Source organism: Pezoporus flaviventris, unplaced genomic scaffold, assembly GCF_033815535.1.
Source record: "Pezoporus flaviventris isolate CSIRO_AGI_PZ_B2104156 unplaced genomic scaffold, CSIRO_AGI_Pfla_v1 ptg000009l, whole genome shotgun sequence".
Lineage (NCBI taxonomy): Eukaryota > Metazoa > Chordata > Aves > Psittaciformes > Psittacidae > Pezoporus > Pezoporus flaviventris.
In genome coordinates this window covers 4,784,410-4,804,800 of record NW_026892557.1, presented here as the reverse complement: position 1 = coordinate 4,804,800, position 20,391 = coordinate 4,784,410, and the positions used below count along the sequence as shown (strand labels likewise).

At 47.7% G+C, this 20,391-nt stretch overlaps 1 protein-coding gene across 8 annotated transcripts in view; it reads left to right on the top strand.

Moving 5' to 3' along the window:
- The window catches only part of PRDM16 (PR/SET domain 16), a 273,952-nt gene extending 253,779 nt beyond the window's left edge, over nucleotides 1-20,173 (top strand). For 5 of the 8 annotated variants that reach the window (XM_061450426.1, XM_061450425.1, XM_061450428.1 and 2 more), the window contains 8 exons: nucleotides 2,564-2,651; nucleotides 6,432-6,601; nucleotides 8,443-8,520; nucleotides 14,237-14,406; nucleotides 14,984-15,158; nucleotides 15,925-16,155; nucleotides 17,105-17,279; nucleotides 18,869-20,173. In XM_061450426.1, the coding sequence (XP_061306410.1) occupies nucleotides 2,564-2,651; nucleotides 6,432-6,601; nucleotides 8,443-8,520; nucleotides 14,237-14,406; nucleotides 14,984-15,158; nucleotides 15,925-16,155; nucleotides 17,105-17,279; nucleotides 18,869-19,003 (1,222 nt within the window). In that variant the 3' untranslated portion in view covers nucleotides 19,004-20,173. The remainder of the gene's footprint in view (nucleotides 1-2,563; nucleotides 2,652-6,431; nucleotides 6,602-8,442; nucleotides 8,521-14,236; nucleotides 14,407-14,983; nucleotides 15,159-15,924; nucleotides 16,156-17,104; nucleotides 17,280-18,868) is intronic. The other 3 variants (XM_061450424.1, XM_061450421.1, XM_061450427.1) reach the window with 2 other exon arrangements.
- Nucleotides 20,174-20,391: the final 218 nt, after the last annotated feature.

Sequence of the window (20,391 nt, the reverse complement as noted above, 5' to 3'; positions counted from 1 at the left end):
ATTTGGACATTAGCATGGTAATTAATTTTCCCTTAGGCTGGAACGCAGTGTAACGTTCTTTTTGGTACATGGGTTTGGCCTGGAGGGCTCCTGGATTCGGTGTCTGTAACTGCACAGGCAGTTCCTGGAAGGGGATGGTTAGTTCTTGGTTACTCGGGCTAAATACGAGTGTTGCAGGGGTGCCTTGCAGAAACCCAGCTATGGAAGGGTCATGGATGCACACAGGAGCTGCTGGAAAGCCTCACAGTCACCACAGCACGATGGGGTGGTTCACTTGACAAAGGACCACGAACAGCAGCGGGTGCTGTGGCCTTCCCCGGGCTGGAGCAGGAGACCAGCACCTATGTCACCACCACACTGCATTGAACGGCTGATAACTGTGGGAAAAAATGATGTCAGTGTCTAGGCAGGCCAAGGAACTGTCAGCTGGGATGAGGATTAGGGAGCCCTCGTTGCTTGCTATTAGGAACGCGTCTCTCGCTGTGCCAGACTCGCAGGGTTGATGCCGTGTTGCTCGCTCACACGTTTGCCATCTGTGATGGAAACGCTGCATCACAGCCCGGGACATGTCGCGCATTCTGTCCCGGACCACCGCGGTCATCTCCTCCTGGAGACATCGGGGATGATGTAAACAGCCCCGCGTTTATTTTTGTGCTTTGGGGAGCAAAATAAATGGGATGGAAAGGCAAAAGCTTCGCGTTACTGCAGGGCCCTGCCACCTCTGGGCATTCTCAGTAGGAACGTTAAAATAACACGGGTTGGAAAAGCCGTTGCCAATTAAAATAGCAGCCTCGGGAAAACCGTAAAGGTCCAGAAGACAGATGGAAGTGAAGGATGGGGGCATCGTTTGGTGCATTCCACGGGATGCATATAGTTTTAGTAATACATTAAAATAGAAAGTCGGCAGTGGAGTTGCTTGTGAATCAGACTCCTGATGTCATGAGCTAAACAGCAGAGCTTCCAAGTCCCAGCTTGAAAAATATGGAAATATTTTGTTTCTAAACTTCTCTTTATCAGACTCTCTCACATCATTTGGCTCCTTCGTTTTTCTCCCAAAGGCCACTTAAATCCTTGACATTTTCTCCTGGTGATATAATTTAATGCAGCCAGACAGCCTGAAATCTGTGCAGTTTTTAGCTCGGCCTCGTTAAGGTGATGTTCTCAGGCACTGGGCTGAAAAGATCAGCTTAATCCTTCAGTGGCTGTGGAATTCTGCTCTGATGGGGAAGGCTCTGCGTGGGCTGTGTGCTCCTTGCCCGGCACCAGGAGATGGGAAAGCTGCCTGAGACGCTGTCATTCACTAAGGTTGGAGGTTTATGGTCCACCCTGGGCTGGGGCATCCCCTGGGAATCGAGCTGGTTCCAGAGGGTAAATCTCTGCTCGGGACATTTGCTCTTTCACCTTGCGTCAGGGAGAAACTTTGCTTTGGAGATGCTTGAACTCACTCTGGTAAAAGCACGTACCCCCCAAAGCACAGTAGTTGTGACTGCGTTTCAGATCCAGCTCTTCTCTTGCCTTCTACCCAGGGAAAATTAAATGCAGATTAAATACAGTTCACTAAGTAGCACTCTGCAGGACTCTTCTTTTAAACTCTTTGGTAATTTGATCTACACACCAATCAGCTGAAATGCAGCAAAATAATTTGCTCTCATTTATGCCAGACTAACATAGTTAAAATTACTCTTCCTATTGGATTTCTGCTGGTTGAGCTGAGGTGGACTCTGCTCTGGTGATTTAAAGGTGCAGCTGCATTTGGTGGAGTTACTTTCATAACACTTTGTTCCCACGGAGGAGATTCCAGTTTCTCTTTTTGGTGATTCCACAGCCCAGGTTCCCCACAGCAGGATAGTTTATGAAAGCAAAGCCAAAATGAGGAGCTCCCTTTAGGAGCATTTCGCCGTAGTAAGGTGCTTAAGCATGGAATGTTTTGCACATGGAGCCATCAGGAGAACTCATGTTCTCAAGTGGCTTCAGAAATCTCCCGCCGCTTCCTGCCTCCCTAAATGGTTGTCCACGTCTGCTCAGAGGAACTCACTGCAAATGATACCTCAGCTGCAAGGGAGGAAATGGATGTGAAACACCTGATGATTTCAGCACACTTGGGGCTGTGAAGCTTGGCCCCGTGTTAACTCTTAAGATGAAGACCGATTCTCAAAGACCAGGCAGGGGCTGCTGCTGTGGACTCCAGAGCTTCTCCCACTCAAGTGCTGGTTTTGCTGTAAATGTAGGGTTTTTACATGACATTCCATAAGAGTAGAGGCTTATAAACCACTGCAGCAGAGGCATTAGTCCTCACATAGAAGGAGCACAATATTTTCTTGGTTGTCACTCTGACAGCTAAGCAAACACTGCCCAAAGGAGGGCATCCATTCTCGTGTCGTTTCCAGTGCTTTTTGTGAGGTAACCTGTGGGTCGTAATTTGTGCTATCCAGTAAGAAGGAGAAGAAAGACATTTGTGTCAGTAGGAGATCAGCCTCGTGTATGTCCTTTAAACACCTCTGCAAGTGGTTTGGGTGGTTCTTTGCTGCCTGTGAGGTATGTAACCCTCTGTGTTGTTGTCCAGCAGGGTGGAGAAGCGGAAGGTGACAGACCCTGTGGGTGCCCTAAAGGAGAAGTACCTGCGACCCTCCCCGCTGCTTTTTCACCCCCAGGTAAAAGCAGTAACGTTACAATGTGGTGCTGGTTGAAAGCTAAGGAATTAGAGATGGAGCTGGTGCAAACAGGTCATTGGATCAGGCTCTTCCTCATCCAAAGGCCCAGCTGGAAGCTCCTCCTGTTTTACTTTCAGATACTTTTAATTTCCTGCCTGCTTTGAGGAGGATGGTAGCTGTGCCTTGCTGCTTCTTTTGCATTAACAGAAGAACAGGGATGAGGTCTGGACAGCTCGTATAGTCTGCCAGACTCCCCTTTCACATGCCACAATGCCTATGTAATTTTCCCATTGGGAACACCTGGTGCAGTCATTTGCAGTAGTGCAGAGTGGAGAAGGACTGTTCAGCACCAGGCAGTAGCATTTTACACCTGTCTGCAGTTCCCTTACACCATCAAGAAGGAGTAAAATTGCAGGGTAACATAGAATTGGGGCTCGGTCCTGCCTGCTCCTAAAGGTGATGGATGGGTCACTCAATGGAGACCTCATGTTCTCTCCTTCCTGCACAGCTGCTCTAGTCTCTGTTCTCTGAGAGCTCATGGATATTTGTTCCCTCTGCATCTCCTTTGGGTCTGAGTCACTGCTGAGTGATGGGAAACACTGCTGGACAGCTTTCCCATTGGACAGTGGGCCAGGAATGCCACCCCATCACCCCACCAGGCCTTTACCCACAGTGTTTGAATGGCACAACCAAGGCCAGTGCAACCAAGGCCGTTCATGAGAATCACCCCGCTTTACAACCCCCCTTATCTTATGAGCCATAGCTAAACTCTTCAAGAAGGGATGCTGCTCTTTATCCTTAGGATTCCCTGCTCCATAATGGTAATGGAGCAAGCCCTGCTACATGCTGCCCTACATTGTCCCCAGTGTGATGGTTACCAGCGATCCTCCATCTCTCCTGCCACAAACACGCAGGGAGCTGGGCTCTGTCGTCGTTATTGTGCTCTCCTTTCTATTCACATGCATTGTTCTCCTCTGATACTGTTTCCCACCTTAGATAAATAACGTGCAGGTTTGTGAAAGCTGGGTCCTGGTTGCTTTCACAGCTAAACTTAGTTCCCTCATTGTTTCGCATCAGCCTCAGAGTTTGGTTAATAACTTCCCCCGATTTTTCCTTCGTAGAGGCTGGATAATGGTGACAGGCTGGCCAGGAACATCCTGTGTTTGTGTGAGTTAGAATAGTGGGGATATCTGCCTGTAAAGAATCTGATAGCAGGGAGGAGCTGGTGTGGCAAAGCAACCCAACAAGACGATGAGAAGCGTATGGGCCCTGAGTAGGAGCAAGCATTGGGTGGAAGGTGATTAACATTGTTCCTGAGATCCTGACCACGTCCTCTTCCCATGGCAGTGAAAAGATGTGGAAGGTCTGGTTATCTCTAATAGCTTATCACACAGAATAGCCTAAAATTTACAATCACTCAAGCCCAAAGCTTCCTGATAACTCAGCTTTCATAAAGTGGGTGGCTGTGTAAAGATCACTGATCTAGGGAGCTGCTGTTCCCATGCTGTGTAGTCAATCGGGTATTTCTAATATGGTTTGTTCAAGAACGTGGCAGGGGGGAGGGAGGATTTATGGGATCCCCATCCAATATTATCCTGGATCTTTGCCTTTAGAAGTCATATTTTCAGGGAATCCTGCTCCTGTCTTCATTAAGAGCAGTGTTCACGTACGGGGTCAGTTAGGGGCACCCTCTACGTGCATTTCTCTGAACACAAGTCTGGTCTCGGCCTTTTCTTCTGTGAATAATTCCCCAGCTCTCATGGAGGGCCCTGGGTGGGATGTGGTCATGCCAAAAGATGTAATAAAGGCTGAGCATTCAGCATTCAGAAGATGCTTTCTCTCCCAAAACGAATTTCAGGCCACTTTTCTTTCTTAGCCAGTCATTGACAGTGGCTCCTCTGCTCTGATGGGAGTTCTTCTCGCATTGTCTCTTTTAAATGAACCCCTGGACAATGTAAAGAAACGGTGGAACTTTGTGAGAACTTAATGGAAAGACCTTTTCTCACCTGTTAAGTTTTCTTTTCTTCTCCCCTTCTTTTTCATTATAACCAGGCAGTTGTTCCCTAAATAGCAAAGTGCCTTTGCCACTGGAGAGGCTACGGCCGGGGCTTAGCATTTTAAAACAAGCCTACGGCTATCAAGCCAGCAAACATCTCTGACTAAGTGCCTAAAGAACAGGGCACAACAAAAGATAGCTCCAGGTACTCCGGCAAAGGGCTGAGTGGCACAGCTCTGAAAGATCCGGATAGCATTTTAACGTGATGGTTTTGTTACATGACTGGCAGCTGGGGCAGAGCTTTTGCTGTAAATGATCAAGGAACCTTTTCAAGTGGCTGGCGCTAAGTATTACTTACTATTTATCATGGGCTGGGAGCCTCCAACTAAGGGGCCGTGGATCTATTATCAGGAAATGGGTTTTACTACTCCTCTTTTTTACAGCTTATGAATGGTTGTCAGCCTTCCACAATGTAGGCTTGGGTGATTAAGACAACTTTTTCTTTATGGTCGTACATTTTAAACAATATCTTGGCTCTTTTCCCTGCCCCCCCTGAGCCCAGTTTAATAAAGTGTAAACGTGCAAAAGGTCAGCCCTTCCTGTACAATAGAGCATCTAGTTTTGATCTATGGCTTCCTACTGCCTTCCGCTCGCTCCGCGCTCGGGCTGACTTCGCTCGGGCTCCCGGCTGTCCCGCTGATGTCATGGGCAGGGAGGAGGCAGCTTTATTGCTGCCTTGTTTGCTTGAACCCTGTTTTCTGCTTGGTGTCTTGGAAGTGCTCTCCAGAGTGCATAAAAGTGAGCGGTGGAGATGGCGGCAGAGTTCTCCGAGTTGCATTTCTCTCTTAGATTTGGATTTCCTGTTTTGCTCTCAGGAAAGCACAAGTGAGTTTCCTTAGGCAGGAGGTTTGTGCATGTCCTCTGCTTTTTCTTTTTTTTTTTGCACACCCAACTTTTTTCTTTCCTTCTTTGCTTTCCCCTTCTCCTCTCTCTCCATGGTTTTCCCTTTCTCCCTCTTTTTGCAGCGGTATTTCATCCAGTGTTTATGTGAGAACATGGCTGTTGCCGAGTCATAGAATCATAGAGTGGTTTGAGTTGATGGGAGGGCCTTAAAGCTCCTCCAGCTCCAACCCCCTGCTGTGGGCAGGGACACCTTCCATGGAGCAGCTTGCTCCAAGCCCTGTCCAACCTGGCCTTGAACACTGCCAGGGATGGCACGAGTCTCTAGGCCTGCGTGCCTGCACCTCCCATCCGGACATTGATGTGTAGGTTGTGCTCCTCCAAACCATAACTCATCCAGCCCCAGCTCACGTAGAGTATTTTGGCTGGAATTGCACTCCAGGAAGCTCGGCCATCTCCCCCGCACCCTTCCGTCGCCTTTGCTGGCTTCTGAACCTTTCCTACATGTACTTAAGATGCTGGCCCCTTTGCTAGGGAAACTCTCTGTGGACCTGCTCCATCCTGAGTCTGATCTTAACTCCTCCTCTTCACCCCTCCAGCCTCAGCCTCTCCCCTGTCCCAGCTCCCTGGTCACGCATTCCCCTGTGCCCCCTCCCGCTCTGCTTGGCCAGGATTCTTCTGCCTCCTGCCCAGAACTTCCCTGTCCTCTCTGCCCCACCGTTGCCTGCTCACCTGCCTGTCTGCAGCTCACTGCTGCTTCCTTCTGAGCCCAGCAAAAGCAGCAGCAGGCTTTGACCAGCACACTGGTGCTGAAAGACGTTTTATGCACTTACATTGTTTTCCTGTGGATCCTTATGACGTGAGGCCTTGCCTTGTCCTTGCAGATGTCAGCCATAGAAACAATGACAGAGAAACTGGAGAGTTTTGCAGCCATGAAGGCAGACACTGGCACCTCCCTGCAGCCCCTTCCACATCACCCCTTCAACTTCCGATCTCCGCCTCCCACGTTATCGGATCCCATCCTGCGCAAGGGCAAGGAGCGTTACACCTGCAGGTAAGGGCCTGGGCACCCTGAAGAGGAGAGGCCGTGCCTGCAGCACCTTACAGCATCCCTGGGAGAACATCACCCAGCTGGAGCATCAGACAGCAGCGTGCAGCGGAGCAACCCCACGTGGACATCTCTGCTGTCTTGGCAGGGGTGGGAGGAAAAACAGAAGCAGCAGAATTAGAACAGAGCATTCTGATGACTAACTCCCTCTGAAATAGCTTGTTTTGTCTGGTAGAAAATCAGCATCTTCTGTTTGCTTTGTAATTTTTAATAACCTTGAGAGCAGATCTGGAGATTCTCAAGCAAACAGGATCCTCCGAGCCGAGTTTCTTGTAACAGATGCCATGGTTTCCAGTGCAAGTGCAATCACAGCGATGTCCAGTCTCAGCTAGGCAAAACATTGGTATTTTACAAATGGCATACAGTAAACAGCTTTTTCGAGCACAGTAGTATCTACAGAAGTACTTAGGTACTCATTGCAGCTCTAAAAGCTTGTATGAGAGCAGATCACTAGGGAATAAAAACCTCTCTCTGCTTATGCAGTTTTACCTGCAGCTACTGGGGGTTCTTGTGGTGGCTCCCACTGCATTTGCCCTGGGTGCAGTAAGGGGGTATGTGTTTTGTTTGATGTAGCTCTTAGTTTCGTTTGCCACAACAGCTGTGGGCTCAGATGTCAGCTGAATATTGAGGTTTCTACCTAAAAGAGGAACTAAACTTATGTTTAGTTATGCACTCACAAGTCCACATTTGGATTTTCATTGTTGAGGGACACTCACAGTAACTGCTCATGTTCAGGCCATCTGAAGGTACTGAATGTCTTATGTTCCTTCTGCAGCAGTAAGCATCAGGTTTCATGGTCACTGAATGTAACCCTTCATCCTTAGTATTTTATTTCCCAGTGAATACTTTTATTTATACCTCCCTTCCTTTTACTGTGAATCAGATTTATTGGGGAACACCGTTCCTTCTCTGATTTCATTTCCTATTGCTGCATTTCCTTATTCCAAGCAGGCTGTCAGACTCACAGCAGTATCTTCTGACAACAGTAACACAGTGCTGCAGCATTTATCTGCAAGGAAATCCTGTGAATTCCAGGAAGGATGATCAAGCCCATTCAGTATGATGAGCAGCTAAACAGGGCAATAGAGGAGATCTATAAAAGTCTCCAGTGCAGTATGACTAGGTAGTGATTAATTACTCTTTATCTTAATGCGGGAATGAGGTATCATCAAATGCAGTTACTGAGTGACAGGTTAAACCAAACAGGAGGTTCTTTCACACAACACACGGTTCAGCTCGGACCTCGCTGCTGTAGGAGGTGGTGGATGTCCAAAGCCTATGTGCATTCAGAAAGCTTTTAGAAAAATAGGTGGGAGAAACTCAGCCAAAGGGTCCCAACCACAAGTATGCAGCCTTAGGCTCAGGAGGATCTCCAGTTCAATGGAAGCTGGGCAAATGCACTGGGGATGGGTCACTACGATTACTGTGTTCCTATGTGCATGCCCAGGTCTCCAAGGTAAGCTGCGAAGTCAGGCAGCGTTTGGGGCCGTGCTGGGTGTTCGGGTAGGGCTTTGCTTTTTCCTGCCCTTCCCCTATGTCCTGTTGCTCTGTCCCTCTGGAGATGGGTCACACACACTGTGAATCCCATTGCTCTGGAGCGGGCATCGCTCGGGTAGTTTTGACCTCCAGGTCTTCCTCCCTCGGAACATGGGTTCCTGGAGTTATTCCTGCGTAAAGGGGTTTCCTGATGGCGCGCGAGGAGCCGGTGGTGGCTGGTGATGGGTGGTGGCAGTGATGTGGTGCGCAGGACACCGTGCACTGATGGTGCTTTGGCTTTCCCCCTCCAGGTACTGCGGGAAGATCTTCCCACGCTCGGCCAATCTGACCAGGCATCTGCGGACGCACACTGGAGAGCAGCCCTACAGGTGAGGCTGCCCCCAGACAAAGCCCCTTTCCCAACACACTCCTCGTTCACCACCACGCTGTTTTTATTCCTTTCTGTAAAGCTCTGCCAACATAATTCCACGGTCCTGTAGCATTACATATAATGATTCATAGGATTGTATAGTATGTGTACCAGCCAAAAATAATCAGGTTTGGCAGCTTGAAGATAGACACTTAACTTATATTTAGATGTATGCTGGCAAATGAGTGGTCTGATTTGCAGTGTTGTTCGACACTCACGTTAACCATTCATCTCAAGGACAGCTGAAGGTGCTGAATGTCTCTGAAAATCGGGCTGTTTTGAAGGGCTTGCCAGTAAGCTAACTGCTGGGTCTGGCTAGGTTTCTTTTTTCTTTTCCTAATGCATATTTAGAGGTGCCTGGAGTAGTGGATCAAAACCCCAAAAGAAAAGCCCTGTAGTGTGTCCACTTTAAAACCTCAGTTAGGGAGCATCCTGCCTTAAATCACATAAACAGAGTGATGAGAGGAGGGGAATCCACGTGTTGTGTCCCCTCTTTGGTGGGTGTGGAGGGCAGGAGGCTGAGCTCTTCTCTGCTGGTTGTGGACAGGGCAGGCTGGGTTTTGCAGTTCACTCTGCACTGTGTGTAAAAGGGCACATTGTGAAACCAGGCACCTCCTTCCCAGGGCAGCACCCTGCATGCAGGCAGGACCCGCCTGGGCACACACCAGGGGTGCTGCTCTTAACGGGACTTCTGGGCCGGTGAGCCTGGGAAATGGGAATAAAGCTCACTAGAAATACATGTAAGTACGTGTGTGTATGTGCAGGTGTATGAGGGAAAATATTTCTCCTGCAAGACCAAGTGGGAATTTCCACCCCCCCGTATTCCTCCTCGTGGTTTGCAGTCACTGTCAAAAAACTTTGTCAAAAAATACTCTTTAATAGCTGCATACGTGAGCAAAACCAAGCGAGTGATGGATTGAGAGCCTGCTGAAAATCAAGCCTTGTGTTTCCGTGATAGGAGTGCTTCACGCGTTGTCAGACACCGGTAACAATTCAAACTTCTGGGTAGCTAAGAGTATGGTATTCCCATACGGAGAAGTTCACAACAAATCTAACACAATAGTTATTACATGAAGAAAAGCACATATTCATGAGCAGCAAACAGCCAGGTGCTCAAATCCATCACAGTTTCATGCTTAGTTTAAGTTAAGAAGCTACTTCTCCCACATTGTAATCCCTGGTACGGAGAGAGCCCAGGTTTTTTTCCATGCAGAGTCATACAGAATCTTAAGCGTAGACATGAGGTAAATTAAAAACAAAAAGCCCCTCTCCAAGCAGACATATATTTTGGAACCAGTCCCCGTTCTGATTTTCTCAGTTGCGTTATTTGATAGGCCTTGAATGAACGCTGTGTATTCACTGCACACCCCTGTCTGACTGAAATGCTTGCTCCCGATTATTCAGAGATTGTTAGTTCAGTTTTCTTCCAAAAAAGGAGACTTGCAACTTAACAAAGGTTAGGAAAATAAAGATTTATTTGATCTGGTCTTCTCCCAGAAAATGGCCTGTGTGGGGTTTTTGTAAGAGAGGTTTGACTTCTGGACAGTGTTGTGTTCTAATGGCACTCCTGAGAGTTAGGGCTGCGCTTACAGAGGAGCTCAATTATCATTGATTTTCTCTTGCTCTCAGAGAACTGAGGTTTCCAACTTTGGCAGCGGGAATTGTTTTGAGAGCTTGTTTTTGAAGTGACAACTTGACGCAGGTAAAGGGAGGTGCTGACTTCTCAGTGGTGCGCTGATGTCTGTCTTCTGACTTGTGATGAGTTCAGTGGTTTTGTTTCCTATTGACTCTGCAGTGTTAGATATTCACCCAAGTACACGTTAAAATGTTCTCAGAGCTGACACAAACAGACCAGGTCTCCAAGCATAGATCAGGAAAGACGGAGGCCAGAAGAGAAGGTGCTTTGCGTTTGATTCCTGGTTGTCAGTGAGAGGTGATGTTTTTTTCACCCAGTCACTTAAACTTCCCAGGGGTCTACTTAATGTGTAAAGAAGGAATTAATAGCCCATGAGCAGTAAGGAGGCAAATGAATTCTTTTTGGAAATGGGAAGTGCTGTGTGGTTTTGGAAGAGTAAGAAATACCTGGTAATGCACTGCCTAAAAGCATCTCACATGGAGTAGTGCGTATTTAAATCCCCAGTGCCAAAAAGGGCTGTCAGACTTACCTGTTTCTTTCAGAGAAAGGCAAAATAAGCTGGGCGTGCAAAATCATCTCAGACTTACCTGGAAGCTCAGGTCATAAACCCAGGGCTTTGTTATCATCTGAGCTCAGCAGCACAAGCAGAAGAGGCTGGGTTTAGTGACGTTCCGTGTGCTCAGAGCACAGGAAGGTCAGGGTGTGCTGCAGTTGTGGCCTTGCCTCTTTGGCTGTGTTTTCATTCTCTGGACTCGCAGAATCACATAAACTACATAAACCCCAGGCTGGGAACTGCTAAAAGCTGTTGGATTCAGCAGGACTTGTATTTTCTTCTTTCAGATGCCCATTCCCTCCAGGATGCCATCTAACTGATTCTTGAATTGCCCCCAGTCCTGAAGCCTGCGCGGCTGCGATCCCTCTATAAAGATGTGCTTCCTGACGGCTGTTTTGAATTTGTTTTCCTTTCATTTCCTTTTCAGCCCCCGTGTCCTGTTATCTGCAGTAAGCAACTGGAGCTGACATCTCCCATGTCCTTTAAGATGCTTCACGGTTCAATGAACATCTCTTCTTTCTCAGTTTCTTTTTTAATACGTAGCTTAAATTCATCCCTGCTATAAAAGCGCTCGAGATGAAGTTGTTCCTCAGTAGGTGTCCACGTGTTTTATGCTTTGTTACTGCACTTCTGTCTTTGCAGCTCACATTCATCATCAAGTAAGTGCTCATTTTGCAAGTGCTGCCGTGCTGCTGGAACTTCACAAAGCACCGTATCGCATGCTATACTGTCACACCTGGAGTGGTACCAAAATGCTGTAGCCAGACAGCAATTAGCTCTGTTCCTCATTTTGAGGTTTTGCTGGGCTTTGCTGCCTGATTTTCCCCAGGTATCTGAGCTCCCTCGAGCTCTGAGGGTCGCCTGCCATTCTTCAGAGCTCCAGTTCCACTTCGCTCATTCCCAGCCATCATTCACTCCCACTTTGTATTTTTTTAGCCCACTGGTGAGTTACTTTAAGCTGATGAGGACGAACCTTTACGAGCGTTTTGTCAGTGTGTTTTCAAAGCAAATACTGCTGCTTTTGAGTTTTATTCTTCTCCTGGCTCTGTGTTCACCTCTTCCCGGTTTTTAAGCCAGTTCCCTCTGCCTGGATCATTTATTTAGATTAAAACCAGCAGAGACCCAAGTACCGACCCCTCTGGGGCCACAAATAACGCAGGCCGTCTCCCTCATCCCTTTGCTTTCAGACATCAGCTATTGCTCCTTTCGAATGCCCCTCTGTTTCCTATTTTTGTAACAAGCTCTTTATCCTCTCTCCGTACCCTACCCTGGATCCACATAGCTCATAGAGCAAGGGCCTGTCAAAGGGGACTTTTCAAAGACTTCCTGAACATCTAAATAAATGGACGTGCAGGAGGCCAGCTCGCTCTTGCCGTGCGCATGCAAGAGCTCCCTTTGAAGTCACTGGGACTGCTCCTGTGAGTAATGGAGGCAAGACCCAGCCCAGCAAACACAAGTGAGGGGGGTTTGGCTTTGATGGACATCGAGCTGGTGGGGACAGGCAGGGAGAACAACCCAGAGACAGGGAGGGGGCTGCTGGTGATGCGCTGGTAGAGCCACGCTGGGCACAACCACCTATGGGAGTCCTGGGAATAGCAGGGATACTGGAGCGCTGGCTGGTTTGGACACTTCAGTCCTCTGAAGTGCTGATGAGTAGAAGCTGCTGAAGCCTGGCAGCCTCTGAAAGCAGAGTCAGCAGTGGCTGGTGGACAGGAGGAGAGTAAGAGCTGCAAACCCATGCGTGTTTAGCTCTCCGCCTATAAACTGTGCTTGTTCTTGCTGATGTTCAAATAACCTCTTGTTTTCTTTAGTTTTTCAATTCATTTTCTTTCTAAAAGTGGCAAAACCTTTTGAAGGCTGAGAAAAGTGTGGTTTCAAAAGGGATTTGGTTTTCTTGCAAGGTTAAGCAGAGTAAAGGTTCGTTACTTGAAATGTCTGTTCCTGTTGGTGATTTAGCAGTAGGAAATTCAGAGGTGGGCACGGAATCCATAAACAGGCAGTGATGGAGAGCGTTTCATAAGTGTATCTCTGCAATTTAAAACCAAAAATATCCATTTATTATTAGAGAGCAAATAAAAACCACAGCTGTGGCGCATCCGGAAATCTGTGTGTTTCACAGCATAGATGTTTCCACCCTCACACCTCCTTCCTGCAGTTGAACCTGTTGTGTCTGTAGGAAGCAGAACCATGTCCTGGGTGTTGAGGCAAATCCAGGTTTGTACTCGCATGAGAGAGGTCCAAGGTGAGCTCTGTGTGCCCGCTTCAAACAGTGAACGGATGGCATTCCCAAAATGAGCACAAATGCCCCATCATCTTCATGCCTTATCAAGCAGGAGCTCAGCTCAGTGGGATGGACTTGGCTCTGGTTGCAGCAGCACAGAGCAGTTCTGCTAAAGCAAGTGGGTTTATTCTGGAATTACAAAGGCTTAAGAGTGGTTTTCATTTTGTCCTCAGAGTGCCCAGGATTTACAGAGGTTTGTAGCAGAGAAAGGGTTTTACTTCTCATAGGGTTTGGAAGCAGAGCCGTGAGGGAAGCAGCTTTGTTGAGGTACAACTGCCATATTTAAAGGGAGATCTAATGAGGGGCTCGGGCAGATTCAGAGGAATTCGGTTTTCTGTGGCTTTAGGGCTGAAGCCCTTCAGTGCGGCTCAAAGCTGCCCTCTTCAGTCCACCGGCTGCGATGGAGGAGCAGGAGGAGGAGAGGCCTGAGCTCCCACAGCCCCTTGCTTTAGCAAAGCCTTGTTTCTATTCCAGCACATCCACGGTGGGTCCTGCAGAGGTTCGTTTCAAAGAGGGAACATTTCTTCACTCAGCAGTTTCCCTGGACGTTCTGGCTCGGCTCCTCGCATTCCACGTTTTTTCATCATAAACCAGATATTCGCTGCACAGGAGTAAATCTTATCCTGTTTGGAAACGACAGTGTGTTTCTTGGGAGCTATTGTACTATAATAACCATAATTACCTTTAAAGGCATCTGTGCTGCCTACATCCCGAGGACCACAAGGAATGTCACAAATAAATCTGGAGTGTTCTGTATGTCCAGATAACTGTGTCATGGAGGGATATGCTAGCTAATAACTACGGGATGCATTTAACCTGCCTTCTTTCTTCTCCTTCTGTCTTCTTTTTCCTCCCTCCACAGCCATATTTCACCTACTTCCCCTGCGAAAGGAGAAGGCTGGAAGAAATAAATTCACTTTCCTTGTTTTTACATTCGTGTGTGGAAAAGTAATTATTTTGTTCAAAACTCGTATTTGTTTGGACAACTCGCTTCTTAATTAAACCTAATCCTTCCTTTGTGCTCCTTGAGTAACAATAATATCAGATTTGTCTGGAATGATTAATGCCTTGTGCTTCCCAGGTCGTCCGCCGAGTAAAGATTTATAGACCAACATTTTCTGCCTTTCTGATAGTCAGATTTTTCTCTTTCTCCCTTTTTTCCCCCTCTCACGTTGCACTCTTTGGCATTTGCTTCTATTTTTCAGGTGTAAATACTGTGACAGGTCATTCAGCATTTCCTCCAACCTCCAGCGGCACGTTCGAAACATCCATAACAAGGAGAAGCCATTCAAATGTCACCTGTGTAACCGATGCTTTGGGCAGCAGACCAACCTGGACCGGCATCTTAAGAAACACGAGCACGAGAACGTTCCAGGTAGGAAGGGGCATGGCTGGGTGGTGCTGGAGGGAGAGCACCCCGTGCTCTGGTCTCTCTGGTCCTTGGGAAGCCTTTCTGGAATGCATGATCATGATGCTGTCCTCCTGGGGACACAGTGGGACCTCCTGGTGCAATGCAGATATGGGCATGTCAAGCTCTACCAAGGGTTTTCAACCTGAAATGCATCTGTAGTTATTTGTGAAGTTCAAGAAGATAAATAGACTTTGCCTTCAGATAAAAACTGCAGGAGGAAATTCCTGTGCTGAAGCCAGCTGATTTCCCCGCCTAGGAAAGTCAAATAATTATGGAATAGTTACAGGCAAACAGCTCTGCAATGGTAATGATTTTAAATTGTCTACACCATCCATAAATGCTGAATATCACCTCTGTTTCTCACTGTTGTCCCAGTCTGGAAAACATGAGCTTTGGTCCATGAGATTTCTCTGCAGGATTAAATCATTGGTACATAGTGAGAGGATTGTTGCTAATGTGCCTCCTTTAGTTTTCCTCTTAATAATACCTTTGACACTATGCAATTGTTTCTCCTGTTCTCTTTTGCTGTTTCTCTCCTCAGTGAGCCAGCACTCCGGAGTCATTACAAACCACCTTGGGACCAGTGCCTCTTCCCCAAACTCGGAATCAGACAACCATGCACTTTTAGATGAAAAAGAGGATTCCTATTTCTCTGAAATCAGAAATTTTATTGCAAATAGTGAGATGAACCAAGCGTCAGCTTTAGCAGATAAAAGGTAGGGAAGCAAATCAGTCTTTTCAGCTGTCTGCCCCTGTCACAAGCCTTGTCTGGACTGAGTGGTATTGCACCTGCTGCTGTCCTGGTTTCACAAATAGCTGTTGAATGCCATTACTAAGGTTTAAGTGCAAAATGCAGGGATGAGAATTCCCCATCACAATGTGATCTGCGTGAAGGACAGTAAGGAGTGTGGAACACCGATGGGGAATTTCTGGTGGAGATGTTAATCTTACTTTATGTCGCTTGGGGGCATCCTGCTGGGTTCCAGGTCCGTAGCACTGGTGATCCTGCTCTTGTAGCATAATGTAAAACTGCTCTGGTTTTGGAGTCTGCCGGGCCCATAGGGCATGAACAGCAAAAGTAATGAGACACAGAGTATTTCGGCTGGCTGTTAGATTACACCGTGAGGAAGCTTCCTCCTGGTGGCTTGAAGGGAGATTGTTAGAGCACAAGAAGGAAAGCTGCTTGTCTCACAGATGCTTTATTTTAGGGGATATAAAGCCATCATTTAAATCCAGTCCAAACAAGATTCTAGTTTGAAAGGCACTGAGGTTGGTGTATACTTGACATGGCTATTAGTCCTTGAGGGAGTGATTTTTAAATGCCTGAAGTGTGTTGGGTTTCCTTTTCCTTGCAGTTTAAATCAGAAGTACATGTACATAAACGTGTCTCTGTATTCATATATATTGCAGTGAAATAGCCTGCCTTACACATTTGGCATTTTCTTTTCTTTCATCTTCTTCCCCCTTGACCAAATATTTCAGGCCAGAAATCCAGGATATTGATGGCAATTCCCAGTGTCATGGATTAGCAAATGAGAAAACAGAAGATGTGGACGATGAAGATGAAGAACTGGAAGAGGAAGATGATGACAGCCTGACAGGGAAGTCCCAGGATGAAACGGTATCGCCCACCGCAGAGCCCCGAGGAGCATTTGAGGATGAAGAGGATGAAGAGCCCACATCTCTCACCATGAGCTTTGACCACACCCGAAGGTGAGGAAGGCCATTCATTCCCTTCGAGAAGTCAAACGGGGCTCAGACCTGACCCTGTGTCGTGGTAGATTGTGAGTGCTGCTGTTTTGTTGTTGGAGCCATGTGTCATACCTCCAGTTTGATGTAAGCATCCACCTCAGAGATTCCATTGTCACCATGGTGGGGGACACGAAACAAGTGGACTGCAAGGAGAATCTGTGCTGAGGCTTAGGTGCAAGACTCGAGAAGCTCGTATCAGAACAGTTAGTCCAGCACAGAAACCTGCATTTTCGGGGTACCACAGCTCAGAGGATAAAGCCTTTCCCTCTAAATCACTGGTCAGAGTGAAGGAGGAGGCGTATGCCTGCAGTCTGGTTTGTGCTGCTCCGCCCATTTTAGTTGTAGCCAAATATTGACTTCAGGTCAGGTTCTCAGAGCTCTGGGGAAAAGTGAAGCTTTTTTTCTCAAGGTCAAGCCATGTTAGAGACCTCTAAAATTAAAGTTTGTGACACATAGCATAGGCTTAGCTTGCTTTTTGCCTCAGTTTCCTAGATGGTATTTGTAACAAATGATGCAAAGTAGTATCTGACTTGATTTCAGTGCATCCCTGTTTTCATTGCAACCCAAAGAAAGTGCAGCAATGGATTCAAGACCACTGATCCGGTGTCAAACCCCCAGGAGTACACAGCATCCTCCCCACAGACAGCCAAAGGGAACTGTAGCCACGCTGACTCACAGACAGCGATGCACCCATGCTTGTGTGTGCACAGCCATGCTCTCCACTTTTTCTTTGCTCCTTGCATTGTGTGTCATGTTGGTGTTTGTCCGTCTGTCCGTTCACGCATGTGGCTTGTGAGTCCCCCATGGTATGTGCATGCAGGCACTGGGTTAGCAACACTCACTTTGGCTAGATGTGAACGGTGAGATGAGCTAACAACAGGTCAACCCCTTCCCCTGGTCATTGGTACAGGTGTATTGAGGAGGACGAAGCCGGCCTGTTAGATTTGGAGCAGATGCCGAATTTTGGGAAGGGGCTGGATCTTCGCAAAGCAGCCGAGGAAGCATTTGAAGTTAAAGATGTGTTTAATTCCACCTTAGACTCTGAGACAATAAAACAGACTCTGTACAGGCAGGCTAAAAACCAGGTAGGTATATTGCAGAACATTTTACCTAGTTCGCTGCCAGCACGTGCAACAGGATTAGCAAGCAGCTGGCCTCAAACAGTTGAGGTTCATTTTCCGTTCTAGGTGACCAGGTCAATTTACCCCGTAGCCTGTGCTGTGAGAACATGCTTGTGGAGAAAGATAGAGGCGTCTGTCTGTTCTTATCTGTGTGTATAAATGTTTTTATGACTACTATTCCTTTATGCTTTGGGATGGGTCTTCAGTTGAGTCCCTTTCTAACCTTCAGGCAACAGAAGTTGTCATGAAATCTGTTTTAAATGTCCAGCAAAGCAGCAGCTGAACACAGTTGCCAAGCAGAACATGATTTCTGATTTATCATCCCCCTTCACAGTAGCTGCAAGTACTGAAGCTGGGGAAGGTCTGCTTGGAGATAGGACAGAACTTGGTTCGGGGTGAAACCAGTTCAAACACAAGCCACTTGCCTGACTCTTACGTGTATCCTGTTACTAATATGCCAAATGTACTAACCATGTAGTAACAGCTTGCTCTTTCAGTTTGTACTACATTGTTAGGCCCAGCCTGTGCTTGGATGGGGAGGGTTTTTTCTTCTTGAATCCATTTTAAAGTGTATGAGATGCAGGACTGGTTACACTTAAATGCCAACAAGTAACCTGAACAGTTCTAACCATCTCTAATGCAGGGCATACAATGGTAGAACAGCATTTGTGTGAGCAGCGCAGCCCCTCTGGCTGGCTTTTAAGCAATTTTAGAAGCATGCATGTCCATAATAGTACCAAGCTGTGCATCTCCCAGCACGCACCTACAGTACATCAGTGTGTTGACAAGTAGATCTTGTCTCCTGCTTTTAAGAGGAGAGGCAGAAGTTGGAAAACTGGTTTATACTGTCCCCATGAGAGTTGCATTACTGAGGGTCCTAGTGACTAAGGGTCCTACTGTGGCAAGCTTGATACTGATGACCCAGGTAACACATGGTGTTTGTCTCTTGCCCTGCAAAGGATTGTGTGTGGTGAGTGCTGCTTTGGCCAACGGAGCCCCAATTCCATTGCAGAGTATATGTGCCTATATTCCTACATACCTGAGCCTGGTTTTACAAGCACCAGTGGGCTCATGCCGGGCAGTATCCTGCTGCCTGGTGGGCTATGCTAGTGTGGCTATTGCTGCACCATTCTGGGGCACGTGGCCTCACTTAGCTACTGGCTTGTCTGTAGCTGTACTTTGTATAAGAACAAACCAAAGCAGCTGGCACTGTGCATGCAGCCACTGTCCCCTGGGCAGAGCCTAGACTCAGGGTGTGGGTTTGTGACCAAGTGCAGAGCTTGCACAGCATGGGTTTGGTCCTGTCCTGGGTTTGGATGGTGGCCTCTCCTGTCTAAGCCTGCACTGCTACAAACTCCATGGCAGGTTTGAGTAGTTGGAGTGACGGGTCTCATCCTGCTGTGCGGATGAGAGGTTCTTAGCCCAGGCCAAGGGGTGCTGGAGGGCCTGCATTTCCTGCGTGGTTAGCTGGTGCTGTGTTTCACACGCTTTATCTCAGCCTGTCCGGTGTGTGTATTCACACGTGTCCTCTGCACTGCTCTCTTCTCCTCCAGGCTTATGCAATGATGCTGTCCCTGTCTGAGAACGCTCCCCTCCACGCGTCCTCCCAGAACTCGCTGGGTGCTTGGTTGGACATGGCAGGAGCAGCTTCAGAGTCGGGGACCTTCAACCCCATCAACCACCTCTGAGAGGTCAACAAGGCACTGGCCAGAGCCCCGGCGAGGAGGCGGTGGTGCTGCAATTACCCCAGCAAAAATCCCAGCAAGCAGAAGATGGATGAGGGGGCCTCAGGGAGTCGGCTGGACCTTTGGCTGAGGAGGAAACCTGTCGCGTCTGACCTACAGGTCCTGCCTTTTTATCTATCCAGAGTTTTCATTTCTAATTTATCAGAATGAGCCTCTTCAGAACTGGATAACCCTGAAGCAGCCCCAGGATTTCACAGTCTGTAGGAACAGCACGAGCAAGACACGAATCGCAACAGTGCAGTCAAGCATTGGCCCCTCTAACCTTACACAACGGTATCACTGAGCCAGTAGAGCCTGCCTGTAAATGGAAGCTTGAAACCATTTGGTAGCATTTCCTCTCAACTCAGCTGAATAGTGAAGTATGAAGGGAAGAGCCAGGTGTGACCTCTCCCTGGTGCAATTCTACGCAGTCACTGGAGTTATACCAGGGAAAGGGAAATTCAACCCATTTTGTTGCCCCCCAGAAGAGTTTGGTGTGTGTGGTGGGTGAGCTTCACCTGACAAAGGACAGTTTGGACACATCTTGGCTTACCAACCAGGAGTTTATAGAGTGGCAGCCTGGCAGTGTCAATGGTGGCAGCAGTTCCTAACTCCTGCAGTTGCTCTGCTGTGCTGGATGGTTCCTATGCATCACACACTCCATGCGGCCTGTAATTTCAGTGGAAAGATGATTATTTCCTTGCTTCATCAGCCTCAGGGGTACAGCCCTCTATTGAAGCACATAGCTCAGAATCCAGTTGTGTCTCTGACTCTGCAATTGCTGGCAGATATTTTATGAGTCTCGCCCCCTTCACTGATCCAGAGCAGCCTCCAGAAAGACTGTGTTGGTGTCTCTGCTACTCTGCATTGCGATTACAATCTGCTGTTGGAGCAGGGATTTTGCAGGCAAAGCTGAATTAGAGTAGTCAAGAAAGCACTTAAACCTTGCAAAGGATGACATTGGCTCCACAGAGCAGATCTCAAATGTGTGTCTGGAGAAATTTCACATTAAAGCATCTAAGATGTAGAAATGATGAGGACCAGACTGCTGCTGCTGGGTGACACCACGGGCCTCTGCATCTTGCCCATTGCAGTTCTGCACCAGCAGCCTGCTGGGAGCCTGGAGGGAACGTCGTGTCCTGTAGAGAGCTTAACAGCAGAATGGCTAAGTAACAGGGGTCATGATACTGTGCAGCTGGTGGAAAGATAGGCCTCAGGGCTGCGCCTCAAGGCCGCAATTATCTTGTGGTTGATGCTTATTCTGAGTTGCTCAAGAAACAGGATGTACATCTTGCTGAGATAAGCGCAGTGATAATGCTTGAGCAAGCTGGGATATGTCAAAATAAGTTGAA